The sequence below is a fragment of the Solanum tuberosum genome, unplaced genomic scaffold (genome assembly GCF_000226075.1).
Source record: "Solanum tuberosum cultivar DM 1-3 516 R44 unplaced genomic scaffold, SolTub_3.0 scf00092, whole genome shotgun sequence".
NCBI lineage: Eukaryota > Viridiplantae > Streptophyta > Magnoliopsida > Solanales > Solanaceae > Solanum > Solanum tuberosum.
In genome coordinates, this window is record NW_006239019.1 from 625,559 (window position 1) to 642,099 (window position 16,541).

A 16,541-nucleotide genomic window follows, 5' to 3' on the forward strand; every position below is an offset into this window, starting at 1 on the left:
CTCATCACATAGATAAGCGAGCAACGAAAATAGGTCAGAGACATACAAAGAGGGAGAGGGAAGTACCCTCCCATGCTCCCCAATATTAAATAAATTTATGAGTCAGGATGCATTGTAGATTTTGAATCTATTTGCATGTTCACCTATAAAAATCTTGTTACAATTTTTTTCTTCCCCTTAATGATGAAGTTTAATGAACTTCTTGTGTCATTGTGGACAGCGAATCACCCATGTATCGATGATTTTCAACTATTTCACTAAATTATTTAATCCATAAGAATGATACAAAAGAGCTACCGACTCACATTTACTAGTAAGTGAACAATATTTTTTTTTATATATATTAGTAATATAATTTTTTTCTTGAGGAGATAATAAAACACAAGGCATAATAAAGATGATAATAACCTAAATTTGGTCGAAGCGGAACACGTACAACAGTCTTCTCTTCTTCAACAAGTTCTTGTTTTCTCTCTCTGTATCTGAAGTAGCTACTGTCTTACTGTATCCCATGTAAGTAAATCTGTGCAACTCTACATTACACTGCTATACATGTATATTTACAATTAAATTTCTAGGGTTTCTAGGTATCTTGGGTTTCTTCCGTTTTGGTTCCAAAAATATTGTACTTGTTCACGGATACACTCAATTCTTTGTTTATAACGTTGTCCTGCTTGGTAATTCGAGAGATTGTTGGTTAATTTTTGATGGGTCACTGTTTTCTTGAGATGTTTTTTGCTTAAATTTTTATGGGTCACTGTTTTCTTGAGATGTTTTATGCATAATTTTTTATGGGTCACTGTTTTCTTGAGATGTTTTTTGCTTAATTTTTTATGATTCACTGTCTTCTTGAGATGTTTTTTGCTTAATTTTTGATGAGTCACTGGTTCCTTGAGATGTTTTTGCTTTCTCTCTAATTGCTATTGCATCAACACTTTTGCTTTCTCTCTAATTGCTATTGCATTATGTGTTAATGTTCTAATTCTCATGTCGACTGTTATGATTTTGGGAGTTATTGAACTGTTTGGGGGTGGTTTAGCTAGGGTTTAATCCCTTTTTGATATTGGGATTTTATGGCAGTGATTATAACTCTTTTTCAATTAGTATTTTTTTGTGTTAGTGTTCTAATTCCTATTTTTGCCCGGCTTACATTCGGTAATATCTGAACTAGCTCGTTTCTCTGGTCTACATGTATGGAATTTGTGATTGGGTTTTGTTGTGACAATGTTGAAGTTCTATTGGTTTGAATTACTGTTGCATTGTGAAAAATGTTTTCTAATTGTCATTTATGCTCAGTTTTATTTTATGGTATTGCTGAAACTGGGTCATGGTGCCTGTCTTTTTGTACTAGTTTTCTGATGGGTTTTTCCTGTACTCTAAGGGGTCATTTGGTATGAGGGATAAAGATTCATTTTACCCTGCGTTTGGTTAGGTATTTTTTCCAAGACAATCCTTATTTGCTCTCACCCTGGTGAACTATGGAATTTCTTTTACAGTTTAAGAACAATGTTTTCTGGAAGAGGAACCATTTTTCCTTACATAGTTGAAAAATGATTTCCTAGTTTAGTTGTTGCTGCTTAAAATGAAGTCCTATTTTTTGCTGCTATTGTATTAAGAAGTTAACTTTTATGAGCTTTTTTGGGTGGCAATGGTTAGCAAAAGTAAGATTAGTATTAGTTTTGGTGCTGCTGACTAAAATCGTTAAGTAATGAACTTATCTAGAAAAAAGATTGTTGGGTAATGAACTTTTTAATTTTTAATGTGGAACCTTTGTATATGTGTGGACTCACTCCTTGATAATATTATCTACATATATATTTTGCAGTAAAGAGATCATGGATGAACTTGATCTTATCAAACAAGAGACTATGGATGAACTTGATGAAAGCCTTAATCAACATGAGAATGAGGTAGTACCAGAGGACTTACTCCTTGAGGTGAAAGAAGAACCATCACTCCTTGAGGTGAACCTAGAGCAAGAGCAAGAGCAAGGGCAAGAGCAAGAGCAAGAGCAAGAGCAAGAGCAAGAGCAAGAGCAAGAGCAAGAGCAAGAGCAAGAGCAAGAGCAAGAGCAAGAGCAAGACCAAGACCAAGAGCAAGAGCAAGACCAAGAGCAAGAGCAAGACCAAGACCAAGAGCAAGAGCAAGACCAAGAGCAAGAGCAAGACCAAGACCAAGAGCAAGAGCAAGACCAAGAGCAAGAGCAAGACCAAGACCAAGAGCAAGAGCAAGACCAAGAGCAAGAGCAAGACCAAGACCAAGAGCAAGAGCAAGACCAAGAGCAAGAGCAAGACCAAGACCAAGAGCAAGAGCAAGACCAAGAGCAAGAGCAAGACCAAGACCAAGAGCAAGAGCAAGACCAAGAGCAAGAGCAAGACCAAGACCAAGAGCAAGAGCAAGACCAAGAGCAAGAGCAAGACCAAGACCAAGAGCAAGAGCAAGACCAAGAGCAAGAGCAAGACCAAGACCAAGAGCAAGAGCAAGACCAAGAGCAAGAGCAAGACCAAGACCAAGAGCAAGAGCAAGACCAAGACCAAGAGCAAGAGCAAGACCAAGACCAAGAGCAAGAGCAAGACCAAGACCAAGAGCAAGAGCAAGACCAAGACCAAGAGCAAGAGCAAGACCAAGACCAAGAGCAAGAGCAAGACCAAGACCAAGAGCAAGAGCAAGACCAAGACCAAGAGCAAGAGCAAGACCAAGACCAAGAGCAAGAGCAAGACCAAGACCAAGAGCAAGAGCAAGACCAAGACCAAGAGCAAGAGCAAGACCAAGACCAAGAGCAAGAGCAAGACCAAGACCAAGAGCAAGAGCAAGACCAAGACCAAGAGCAAGAGCAAGACCAAGACCAAGAGCAAGAGCAAGACCAAGACCAAGAGCAAGAGCAAGAGCAAGAGCAAGAGCAAGAGCAAGACCAAGACCAAGAGCAAGAGCAAGACCAAGAGCAAGAGCAAGACCAAGACCAAGACCAAGACCAGGATCAAGAACAGGAACAAGTGCAGAAACAAAAACAAGAACAAGGTGTTGCTGCTACTGGAGGTGGTGGCGAAAGGTGGCCAGGGTGGCCTGGGGAAAGTGTATTTCGTATATTGGTCCCTTCACAAAAAGTAGGAAGCCTTATTGGACGCAAAGGAGAGTACATCAAAAAGATTGTTGAAGAATCAAAAGCTCGTATTAAGGTTCTCGATGGTCCTCCAGGGATTACTGAGAGAGCAGTAAGTCCCACCTATTTTACATATTCTTGTAGACAAGATACCTCTCAAAATCCACTGCGTTTTGTTCTGTGACTTTTGTTGCCTTGCTTTATAATCCATGTTTTTCCTTTTCTACCTAAAAAACTTTGTATTGTTCCCCACCTCCAATTTTTTTTTAAAAATAGAATGGGAAAAATACACTTCCAGAACAGATAAAAAGACTGGTTCAAAGGGTTCTGAAAAGTTTTCTCTTGCTGTTATTTGTCTTCCTTCCCATCTTGTTCCCTTCCTCTCTTGTCGTTGTCAAGGTATGATACTTCCTGGTGAAATTAACTTTGGATGGATGTGAACCTGTCTAACTAATATTTCCCTATCAATGCTGCTTGTGTAGTTGGTCACCGTTTGTAAGTATCTATAAGTTGAGTTGTAAAATAGGTGACTGCTATTGGGTTTGAGAGTGAAATGGGGACATTTAGTAGTTGATGGAAAGTGAAGCGAGAAGGTTGTAATGTCTGTTTCAATCAGTCACTAAGATGTAGGTATTGAGATTGCTGCCATGTGGCTATTCTTTAGTAGCAATTAACACTGAATTTGTGGTCATGAGCCAGCTTTGAAATTGAGTGTTGATAAAGAAGTAAACACTGACAGGTTCTCTGGAATGTTTGACTCACTTATGGAAGTGCATTTTGTAATCTTAGTCACAATTATCAAGAATAATAAATAAAAAGCTTGATTGTCTGAAAAGGGAAACAATCTGGGACGACCCAACATAGAAGTAAGGCAGATGATTTCCTTCTCATAAAAAGAAGTAAGGCAGATGATTTGGCACATGAATATTCAACATAAAAGCACATCATCTAGACCCAAAGGCCCCCATGATGGACTAGTGGCTCCTAACATGTTCCAGTCTTTTAAAACACTTTTTAACTATGTGCATCTTCTATTAATAAGAATTTTATATTAGTCCTTTACCTTTCTTAGAGTATGGTCTATATAATGAAAAGAGAATATACTCTGTGTCTATATATATATCTATGTATATAAAATAATGAAGAGAACATACTTTATATGGATGTATATATATCAGTAATGGAAGAGAATACTCATTCTTCAAATTCATAATGGGGAAGCTTGTATTGCTGCAGTTAAGTTTTAAAAAAATTTAATCTAGGTATGGTTAAGTTATTTATTAATTGTATTGTGGTTTGCTGTGATGCTGAAGGTAATGGTATCTGCCAGGGAGGAGCCTGAATCCTCTCTTCCACCTGCTATAGATGGTCTTCTGAGGGTCCATAGACGTGTTGTGGATGGGCTGGAGAATGATTCTTCTCATCCTCCTCCAACTGTAGCTGGAAAGGTCTCGACAAAGCTGCTTGTGCCAGCTTCACAGGCTGGAAGTCTTATTGGAAAACAAGGGACAACCGTCAAGTCCATTCAAGAAGCATCCAGTTGTATTGTTAGAGTTCTCGGAACAGGTTCTTTCCTTTCCTTTTTAGATATCTCTGTTATTCAACTTAGTAACAAGGATTTTACCATTCCAGCCCATGTACGAGGGACATTTCTTCCGCTTTTCATTTCTTCTTTTTTGTTCCGGACTCTGATATCAATTAGTCATTTTCAACAGGTGATCTGAGCTGTGACTATTGACTATTACTCCCTGCGATTTCCTTGATAATTAAGTGTGTTGATTGTGCTTCTTTGTGTAGCAGAAGTTACTTTAGTATTTCATATAATAAGGAATCGAACCGGTAATCATTTAAGGATGAAAACAATAACAGTTTGAAGTATTTATTCAAAACAATAATAGCAAGAATTTGAAGTTCTATTGATGCTAGTGTTTCAAACATCTAAAGAAAAGAACTAAAGGTACTAGAAGGGTGTTCTCCAAACTTTCCTTTAATGAATTTGTATCAAATCTTTTTTTTTTAAGAAGAATTATTTTAAAAATATTATCGATTTCATTCTACTAGAAATAGCATGTTTAATACGTCATAGTTTGTTACACTTGAATTGAATCAGGCTTATACAAGTTGCTCTCATGTAAATTGTAAATGTCGCATCCAGATGCTGTGTATCTTGTATTAAGTAGTAAACCAAGAGCAGAAGTTTAGGAGTTTTTTGGGTCAAAGTTAGAATTTGCTACTATTAATTGAGCCTTGATTTGATCCAAACTAGTTGGGATTGACTATATTAATTTTTTTTGGCGACATACATAAATGACCCCTTGAAATTGTTTTCAACTACCAGATAGACACCCCAACTAATCCAGTGACCAACTAGACCTCTGGTCCCGCAAAATTGTGCTTCATAAACACCCAATGCTGGCAGGATTCAAGTGTGAATTACAAATGTGCTAAAGCAGTTTAAGTGCTCCATAATTTGGCTACACGTTGTATCTGAGTGGTTCAAATGAAAATTAAAATAACTCCCCTCCAATAATATTTAATAAATAAATAAAAATTAAAAAAATAATCATTTTCCATGTTCATCTAACCCATGAATTAACCCCTTAACCATTCTTTGGTCCCCTCCCCTTTCCCTGTTGGTTTCTCCTCCCCTTTTGCTTCTACTCCCTCCGTTCTCTTTGTTTTTTTTGAGAAAGGTAACATTCGTATGTATTGACAAAAACCAGTACATGGGTTGTACTGAGAACCATAATTACAACTTATCGACAAAACAAGATATTTGAATCTAAATTCTAAATAGAGCCAAGGATCTCAATAACTGACTCAGTATCCTCTAAGTACATTTGTTTACACCAGAAACAAAAAAGTTTGATACAATTCAATTTGATCTTCTGAAGATCACAACTTTTGCTCTCAAAACATCTAGCATTTCTCTCTCCAGACTGTCCACCAGATACAGGCTAGATACAGGCTGGGACAATCCTCCATCCATCTCTGTATGAAGCTCCCCCACCTACCTCATCCCAACTGTAGAGGAGGTGGGTGATTCTGTTAGGCATAGTCCAAACAACAACCCCTGAAGCTGATAAAAATCCTCCAAAGGTGTGCATCGGTTGGTTCGGTTCGGTTTTATGTATTATTGGTTTGGTTTATCGGTTTTCTATTTTTAAATATGTTAAACCAATAACCAAATCAATAAGATATTTTTTATCGGTTTTGATCCTTAACGATTCGGTTTTCGGTTTAACCAATAAGAAAATATTTATAAAACAAATATACGACTTTTCTAATAAATTTGATGCGAAAACACAATAATGCAACTTTACAAATGCTCATAAAATAGAAACAACAATAACAAAGATGAAAAGAACTATACAAGCGAAACACAGAGAAATTAAGAATATGGTTCTTACTTCAAATTTTAACATTTTTTATGATGTGAAATTGTGAACTCAAAGTGATTGTGAAGTGTGAATTGAAGGCTAAAGGACAAATATAGTAACTACTAAGGTATTAAAATTAATATATAATATTTATGTACAAGTAAAAGTAGTAAATTACTAGTCTTAATGGGTTATCGGTTTACCCAATAACCCAATATTAAAAACCAATACCGAACCGATAACCCAATAATTTTTTTTATAAAACCATTAAAAAACCGTTAACACAATAACCCAATAACAACAAACCAATAACACTTTTATCGGTTCGGTTTATCGGTCGGTTCAGTTTTTGCACACCCCTAGTTGGGTTGTTATCTTGCTCTGTAAAAATAGATGGCCAACTGTCTCAACCTCTTCTCCACACAAATAGCATCTTGAGCACATAGAGAACTACCTCTTCTTGAGATTTTCTTGTGTCAGGATTGCTTCTCTTGTCAGCAACCAAGTAAAACATGCCACCTTGAAAGGGGTTTTTGTTTTCCAGATCTGTTTCCATGGCCAATTTGGTGGTTGTTGGCCACCTTTGTTCAAAAACTTGTATGCTGAGTTCACCTTATACATGCCTTTGCTGTCTTTGTTCCACCATAATCTATCAACCTCGTTCTCTTTGTTTTTTTCCTCATTCTTAATCGTTGGAATGCCCCCTCCCCTCTTAGGTTCTTCTTCCTGTTAAGAATGAAGAAGTTTTGGGGTTAATTTTAGTTTTTATGGGTCAAATATAGGTGCGTTGGCGAAGTAGATAATCAAAATTTGATTAATTTGTTGTTTAGATCCTATAACTTTTTTCAAGGTTGAAACTTTTTAGACTCATTAATGGTGAATGGAAATTTGAAGGAGTGAGGAGGAAGATTGTGAAAACATTAGGCCTATATAACTTTAAAAAATAAAATTTACAAGGATTCACGCACCAAATTTGGGTGAAAGACAAATTTTGCCATGCCAGTCTGAGGGATGCATGAGACACAACTGTGTCAAGTGGAGGTGTCTATCTGGTCACTGGGGTCAGTTAAAGCATCTATCTGGTCATTGTGGACAACTTAAAGGTTCATCTATGTATTTCACCTTTATTTAATAATGAAGTAATGCTTTCATTAAAAGGCATCCAGTGGATCCAAAACTTGTACAAAAACATTGGACTTTTATGTAAAAGCTAAAGTCAACAAATGCTAAAAACTGCAACACATTATTTACATTTGAACATTTCCCAAACTATATACTCCCTCCTTTTCACAGAGTGACCTGGTTTGACTTGACACAAAGTTTTAGAAAATAAAGAAGACTTTTGAATCTTGTGGTCCTAAATTAAAGTTATGTCAAATGTACTAAATTGCCCTTCAATCTTGTTGCTTTAAACATGCCACGTGGAAAGCTGAAATTAAAATGTTACCAAAAAAGGAAAGAGGTCATTATTTTTTAAACAGACTAAAAAGAAAATGAGGTCATTCTTTTTTAAACGGAGGGAGTAAATCTTTTGTATCTATTTAGCTTTATTTAGGCTCATTTCATTTATACATGATCTTTTAATGCAAAATAGGGCTTGACTAAACTAGATTTTTAACTTCCAACTTACTCTTGCATTGACATACGTCTAATAAAAAGACTGGGAAAAAATAATGAGTTATCTTAATCAAAGGATCAAATGAAGACCATTAATTTGGACAACAAGAGTGATTGTCTAAACTAGACTTTTGCAATAATTTCAAAAGATGGTGTCCTCTTAATAAGACATTGCAAATGAAATACAGCGTATAATTCTTTTCGACGAAAGAATAGTTTGCTAGGAAAGTATTATCTGGTTAATAATAAGGTAAGTGCAGGGAGAAATAGTTGGTTTGAGAAGTGGGTGGAACTCAAGATGAAGATCACCATACACTGAAGAGAAATTGCAAGTCACTAAACAAAAGGCCTTTTTCTTAAAAATATTTTGTTATTTTTATTTATCAAAAAAATTGTGCATGTCATTTTTCTTTAAATAGTTAACACATGTTACTTATTAGTATACTAGTGAAATTACCCGCGCTTTGCGCGGTAATTTAATATCATGCAATTTATAAAATAATGTTTAAAACCCATCGTCATTAAAACTAAAACACTATATTGTCTTACATACAAGATTATGTAGTAAAAACATTAATAATGTAAAGGAAAATGAAAATTATTACATCTTATCATTTATCCTTAATAACATAAGCATAAATTAATGACCGTAAAAATACATATCAGGATCTGTAACATAAGCAATGGTGTCAGCGAGTCACTCAACATGAGCAAAGTACACAAATATTTAATTGTGAAGAAGAAGAAGAAGAGGAGGTTCAAAATTTTTGTTGTTTTAAAATGAGAGGAAATCCCTCTATTTATAGACAACAAATGGTAGTTTGAACAAATGTTTATTGTGCCTTATCGGAAAGATAACAACTATTTGGAAAAGTTGCAACCCTTCGGGAAGGTCACAACCTTTCATAAAAGTCGCAACTCTTCATTAAAGTCGCACCTTTTCATAAAAGTCACAACTTTTCATTAAAGTCGCAACTCTTCATTAAAGTCGCAACTTTTCATTAAAGTCGCAACTTTTTATAAAAGTCACAACTTTTCATGAAAGAGGAAGGTTAGTTTTGGAAATAAATAAAATGAAAGGAAATTCTAGTTTGTGGTGGCGCCACGTAGGCGGCTCTAAGGTTCTCTTTTATATATATATATGATATGATATATGATTTATATAAGCACGGACTACACAAAATAGTGTGATCCTATATAATTACAGTGAGTTGTCCAGTCTGATCTCCTATAACCTAGACTCTCATAAGTCATTAGTTATCCTACTTCTTGAGGGTATTCTTGTTCACACTAAAAATAAAAAAAGGACTAATGAATTCATCTTTAACCTCTGAATGGAACTGCTATTGTCCCCAAAACATCTCTGGTTCCTCTCCTTCCAAACTATCCACCAGATGACAGATACAAGCTTGGGACAGTTCCATCTTGTTCTGTGTCCTGACAGGTTCCCATCTCTATTTCAGCAAGCTAGACTTCCTGGACTCTCCTGGTGTGGACAACCTGATTCTCTTAGGCTAATGGAAGTCTTCCATAGTTGATCTGTCACTCTACAGTGTAAAAAGAGATGATCAGTTGTTTCTGTCTCAGCACCACATAAATTACACCTGTGTAGCATAATTGGATTCCCCTCTTGATGAAATTTTCTTGAGTTAAAATTGCCTCTTTTGCCAGTAGCCATGATAAACATGATACTCTGTATGGAACTTTGACTTTCTATATCATCTTCTAAAGCCAACATCCAATCTTGTTGTTCGGCAATTGAAATATCTGTATGCTGAATTAATTAATCTGCCTTGAGCATTTCCATTCCACAACATGCTCTCCTCATTAGTAGAAAAACCTTTGAATTGTTCAAGAGTGTTATAGAACTCTGTTATTCCATCCACTTCACCTATCATTGAGTAATCTTCTGAAACTAAGATGCCATGCTAGGTTATCCCTTACCTTTCTTGATGTTGCTTTGTGCTGCTGGTTCAACATGTACAATTCAGGGTATAGTTGCCATCATATCTATAATCTGGTAGTATTGATGTCAAAGAAGAAAAGAGGAAGGCAAGACTACAACTCAAGCCTCAATACTCCTTTTTTATATCGCTATCTCCATGTTCATGAAAATTTATATTATGTATTGTACCTATATGCTCTACCTCCAAGGTAGGGGACCTAGGGGTAAGGTCTGCCTACACCCTACCCTCCCCAGACCTCAATTTGTGGGATTTGTTGATGTTGTTTGTATTGAGCCTGTAAGTATATGTGCATTTCTAGCTTTGTTTCAGCACCAATCTTGTTCAAAATGATTTTAAGAACTGCCTCCATTTCAGTTTGTTTGTCTTACTTTAGCCCTTCTAAAAAAATGCATCTTCCCTTTTTTTTTTAACTTTTCAGTTCTAACTTTCAACATGGAATGTTTAAGACCTCAAGATTAAAGGACATTTTGGTACATTTGGCATATCTTTAGTTTTTTTGACGAAGAAAAAAAAACCACAAGATTCAAAAGTTTTCTTTTCTTCCTTCACTCTGTGCCAACTCAAAACCAGACAAACAAATAGAAATGGAGTACAATTAAGGCTGGATCTCTGGCAACTTTGAAGATATGAAACAAAGAGGAGTTGTGGGTTTTGGAGGAGAAAAGGTCTCTCATGATATGTTTGAAATTTACAGCTTGTTTGGGAAAGATTAAAAGTAGATTAAAAGTGCACCAAATTGCTAAATAATAAAGACTATTAACATACCATGTAAAAGAACGAGGATGATTTTATATCTCCACTCAAAGATATGGGACCATTTTGGGCTTTCCCTTGTGACTCCAACTTTGGTTATCTATGATTCACCATGTATTTGTAAAAAGAGCAAGTATAAAATTCTCCAGGTGGTTGCTTCATAAATAGCTCTGAAATTCTATCCTGACAAAAATTTGCCATCATATGGATGTTTTGGAAGATGTAGTTTCAAATATTTTGCTATGCTACTTTACTACAGTATGTTTATCTCCTGACCTTCCCTAACCCTCCAAAACTAATGCTGGAAGAGGATAATCAAACCTAAAAGATCAAGGAAGTGAAGGCATCTCCTTCAGATATGCTTCACCAACGTTTTCGTACTTAAATCTTCGTTTCACTTCCTTCCAAATGAAAGAAAGCAAACATTATGTATGAAGACATTTGTGAAGCATCCCTGAATGAGTTTGATGCCAAGGGTGTGGTCTTGTTCTGTGGTCATTCTGGTCTAATTTTGGATTTATAGTCAGGACCTCTTACATCTCATTGCGTGTAGGACTATGTTGTTCCACACTTTGGCTCAAGAGCACGTGCTGATCCTCCTAGGTCAAGGAGGCATCTAATCTTTTTGTACTCTAGGTATGTGCACTGTTTGTATGCATAGGCTTGAGCACACTGAATTAAAATTCACCAAGCTGAGAAGTTTTTTCAAAACTTGCACTACTATTGCCAACTGAATTTGGTTTCATCCTTCTTTGGAAACCTTAAACCTGAGATTAAACTAAAACATTTCACAAATTTGTATCAAGGTAAAAACATGAAAATAATACGTTAGTGGAAAGCTCAAACATGCAATAAACTATAAAGTGGAAAAATCACATACCTGTTGTATATGTTTATTATTTATCCCTAATTTAATACTAGAGGAGTTAAGTACGGTAAATTCCCGTGGTTAAATTGTTCAGCTGGATTTGGAGATCGCGAGGTCCTTAATTGGTACTATAGCCTCTCTACTTTCGTCATGAACTATTCTTTCAGGACTGTTATGTTCAATTTGCCTTTTTAACTGTGACTGAATAACTAGTTCATGTGGTTTTACTCCTTTCTTCTGATGCTTACATATCATTTCAGAGGACCTTCCCATGTTTGCACTTCAAGATGATAGGATAGTTGAAGTAGTAGGGGAACCTGTTGGTGTACACAAGGCAGTTGAGTTAATTGCTTCTCACCTGAGGAAATTTTTGGTTGATCGTGGCATAATCCCAGTATTTGAGATGCAAGTAAGTCTCCTTTTAGTTAAATATTTTCGGACAGGAGCTTAGCATCTTTTAATGGAACTTCTTTGTTGCTTAGATGCAAATGCCACCAAATCCACCTGTGGAACACATGCCACCTCCCCAAACTTGGGGTCCTCCTCCCCAAGCTTTCCCACAAAGCGCTGCTGGAGGTCCGGGATATGGTAATAGTCCTCATTTCATGCCACCATCCAGGCAACACGATAATTATTATCCACCAGCTGACATGCCACCTCCTATGGATAAACAACCTCATCAAGGCATTTCTGCATACGGAAGAGAGGCTCCAATGTCAATGCATTCATCATCCAACAACCCAGCAGCACCGTCTCTTATTACTCAGGTATGCTCTCTTACTATAAAACACAGTGTTTTGGTATTTAAAGAGAAATAACCTGGGACTTTGTGGTAATGGACTTGGTTAAATTTTTATTTGCTGTTCTACATGAGGAAAACAATTCAGCAGTTTTTTTCACTAAGCTTAAGGTTCAATCATGTCAACAAATAACCTCCACCTTCGTCTCTCTTCCCTAACTTTCTGTCATGTGCTAAGAGATGGATGGGGATTACCGAAAAAAAGGGGGGGGGGATTGCTAAACATTATGCATTTCAGTAACAGGTATGAAATGCTTAAATGGTAGGGCAAACCTTTTTGGGGATTCTATTCCCAGGTAGTTCTGCTAACCATGACTAGTGGGACAAGTCCTAAATTTCTTGAGGAATACTCACTGACAGGTTTTTGGAGTTTGAGGATCAACATATCTGATTTTGTATTGTATGACATCGGAGTTCGGACATAAATCTGTTAATTTTGTAATAAGAAATTTTGCATTGTTGGAATTATGTTAGTGTACAAATCACAATATTATATAGTTAAAATTGTTTGAATTTTTTTGAAAAATTCGTAGTTGGGAGAATAGATTTGCCTATTAATATTTTTTTATTAATATTAATGATGAGATCTATTATCTCCTTTTGCATGTCCTCTAAAATTTAATTTAGGTGCAAATATTCTTTTTGTATTTTTTCCATGAAAACTGCTCAATTAGTTACTAGATTTTCTAGGCTTGTTTTTTGCCTGCTCTTGTATTCCCTTATTAAATTGTATATTTATCTGAGAATTAAGAAATCGCTCTTGTGAAATACTTTTAGCTTGCTAAATTTTTGACAATTTTAATGCCAGACATCCTAAGTAAACCTAATATTTGTTTTGATGAAGTGCTAGTAAACAAAAATGGGAAGAAGAAAGATATTCATGTGCTGATTTTTGCTTTATTTGAGTGGCGTAATTTTGCAGATTACACAGCAGATGCAGATCCCTCTGGCCTTTGCTGATGCTGTGATTGGAACAAATGGTGCAAGCATAAGTTACATCCGACGGGTTAGTGGTGCTACTGTTACCATACAGGAAACAAAGGGAGTTCCTGGGGAGATGACTGTTGAAATCAACGGAACTGCTTCTCAAGTCCAAACAGCACAACAATTGATACAGGTAAAATTCTTGCTTGGCTTTTTAATCAATCATTTATATTTACTGATTCATCTTTTGCATTTTTTATTGAACTGATTGCAAAATAATGTGGTTCATGCTACAGTGCTCTACCCAGCCCTTAAGCCTCTTTCCCTTTCAGCTCAAATTTTAGGGTTTTGCTTCTGCCAGAATTACCGTGGCAGTTCAAGCGTATTATATAAATTTTGATAGGGGATCAGATGTAAAAGTCCTTCCTGATGGATTTCCTAGATCTCAAGCTTCTTGCTCATAGAGAACATTTTACTAATAATTCTATTGAAAATCTCAGCTTCTACCCTCAATACCAAACATTGTTTACGTTATCCTTCTCCACTAAGTTTTCGCAATAATAGCTTTGGCCAGAACCACCTCACTCGGCAAGCGATGTTAATGATCTGATTTCCAAAGCATGTTAAGCACCCCATGTGGCGACAAGAAATGTAAAACAAGTTATCTGATTATACATACTTTTTTTGGGTCACTAATCAGATAAAATGGTAGAGAAAAGTCATTTGAATCGAGAAAGTAGGCTGATAGTGTTTTATAGTTGTATGAAATGCTAGAAAAATGAGTCTTTTGTGATTATTTATCTTTGGGCCGGAAGGCGCCAGAGAAAATGTAAAGGAGATGAGCAAAATTTGTGCCTACTCGTGCTTTGTTTTTAAAGATTATTAGCCTTGCTGCAAAGGCAAGTCAATCCAGCTACCCCGATGTTTGGTGGTGGAGCTTGAGAAGTAATGGAGTGTTTCTCTGTGAAATCTTTCTATGAGAAGCTTTTAGTTAGGTAGGAGCATGTTTTCTCATGCAAAAAAAAAAAGGAGCATGTTTTCTCATGTAATGCAATATAGATTCCAAAGGTTTGGAGGAAAGTGTGCTTTTTCACTTGGTTAGCCGCTATAGGGGTGATTTTGACACTAGAAAATCTGAGAAAGTGGAAGGTTGTTTGCATCAGTTGGTGTTATACGTGTAAGGAGATGGGCGAGGACGTGGATCATCTTCTTCTACATTGCGGGTTAACCATGAGGTTATGGTGGGTTATTTTGGTGGTTTGACACTCCATGGGCAATGCTGAAAACTGTGGAAGAGTTGATGTCCTGCTGTAAAATGGGAGGAGGAGAAGATGTAGGGCCTCGAACGTGGTTCCATTTGTTTTAATGTTTGTTTTGAGAGAGATAAGAGAGCTTTTGTAGGAGTGGAGTCAAGTTACTCTCAGTTGAGGAGTAGTCTCCATTCCCTTTGGTTTTCTTTGGTTTAGCTGATTATTATGCTTGTCGTGTTTTATTTGTGTGTTGCAGAATTTCATGGCAGATGCAGGGGCACCTCAGCCACAGACAGGTCCACCAGCTGACCAAGGCTACAACCCGTATGGAGCTCCTCCTCCTTCTATGTATTCATCTGCCCCTTCAAATGCAGGTGTTCCGGGGCAATCTGGGGGATATGGTTCAGTGTATGGCAACAATTATGGCTATTGAACTGGATCTATCTGCCATTTAATTTGGCGAACAAAACTAATAATCCTTTCGCGAGGGTGTTTTGTATTTTGTGTTGTACTCTTCAGTTAGGCCTAGTGACATGGAATTCCTATAGATAGAGTGATGTATGCATTAGGCTCGTTACAATCTTCAATCTACAAAAATGTTTATTTTATTGGTGTCCTGTTTCCTCTCTATCTGCACCTTTCCATGACTAATATGCTAAATCCTCGACACTCACACTTGCTAGGTTAGCTGGGAAATTTCTATATATGCTCAATTGGTAATTTGGCAGTGATACTGACAGCAACAAAGACGTTGAAATTTTTTATTCTGGGCGAGGCACAAGTATGATGTGGCAGACAAGAGTTGTGTGAGGCCCATTTATATTTTGCCAAGTGGATCCCTTTCAGAAAAAGGGGACACTCCCCTTTCTCTCTCTTCCTTTTAACGTTTTTGCCCTATATCTTTTCACACATAAAGTAGGGAAATAGGTACATTGTGGGTCCCACAATATACATTTGGCTGCCACATATATATTGTGGGACCCCTAATGTATCTTTTCTTTTACTTTTCTTTTTACTTGCATTTTCCTTTTTGCTTGTTAATTCTTAGTGTAATTTTTATTTTATTTTTGTTTTAATAAAAAAACTTTGAAACTCACACACGATATCTATTATATATTTTATATCTCTATTACTATTTATTTAAGGGGAAATTAAAGTAATATGTCGAAAAAATTAAATTTACTTATTTTTTTTAGTGAAAATTCATGTAATCAACCCACTGAACTAATTAGTTTATACTTTTCTTTTTTTACGAACTGAATTTTGATTTAAATTTACAATCATTATATAAGTTTTTAGTTTATTATTTTAATATTATTTTTTCTATTCTATATTATTTATTTTATTAAAATAGTTGTTTGAAATTTATTTTTTAGTTTATAAAATCAAGATATAAGTAGTTTTTTTAATCCTAACAATTAATTTTTTTTATTATAAATAAATTTTGTAAAATTGCAAAAATTCTTTTAAGGAATAAATTATTAAAAATATTATTTATATTAATAATTTCTTTAAGTTTTTGAATTTCATGACAATAGTATCAAAACTTATGTAATTGTTTTTCAAGATCATTGATGTTCTTTCCGTTTTAGTTACTTATTGAAGAGTATTTGTGGATTGAAGTGTTTTTGGATTATGAAATTGTTGAGAGAAAAATAAAAGAACATATTAAATTTATACCTTCTTTATTTTTCATATTAATGATCTACTTTTTCTTTTACAAATTTCTTAAGAAAACACAAATAAAATATATACCTTAATTTTTTTTGGTAACTTTATAAATTTTATTTATACTTTCAAAAATAATTAATTGTTATAATAAAATAGAATTTTTTTTAATTAATCATATCTTTGTAAATTAAAAAATAATTTTATATAACTAT

General features: G+C 35.5%; 1 protein-coding gene across 1 annotated transcript; it reads left to right on the forward strand.

The window, feature by feature from the left end:
- Positions 1-361: 361 nt before the first annotated feature.
- Positions 362-15,266, forward strand: LOC102603164 (flowering locus K homology domain). Its single transcript, XM_006347659.2, has 7 exons — positions 362-513; positions 1,826-3,212; positions 4,414-4,666; positions 11,946-12,094; positions 12,168-12,452; positions 13,407-13,601; positions 14,915-15,266. Exons 2-7 carry the CDS (start codon positions 1,836-1,838, stop codon positions 15,089-15,091), a joined length of 2,436 nt encoding a protein of 811 aa, XP_006347721.1. The 5' UTR covers positions 362-513; positions 1,826-1,835; the 3' UTR covers positions 15,092-15,266.
- The last annotated feature ends 1,275 nt before the right edge of the window (positions 15,267-16,541 follow it).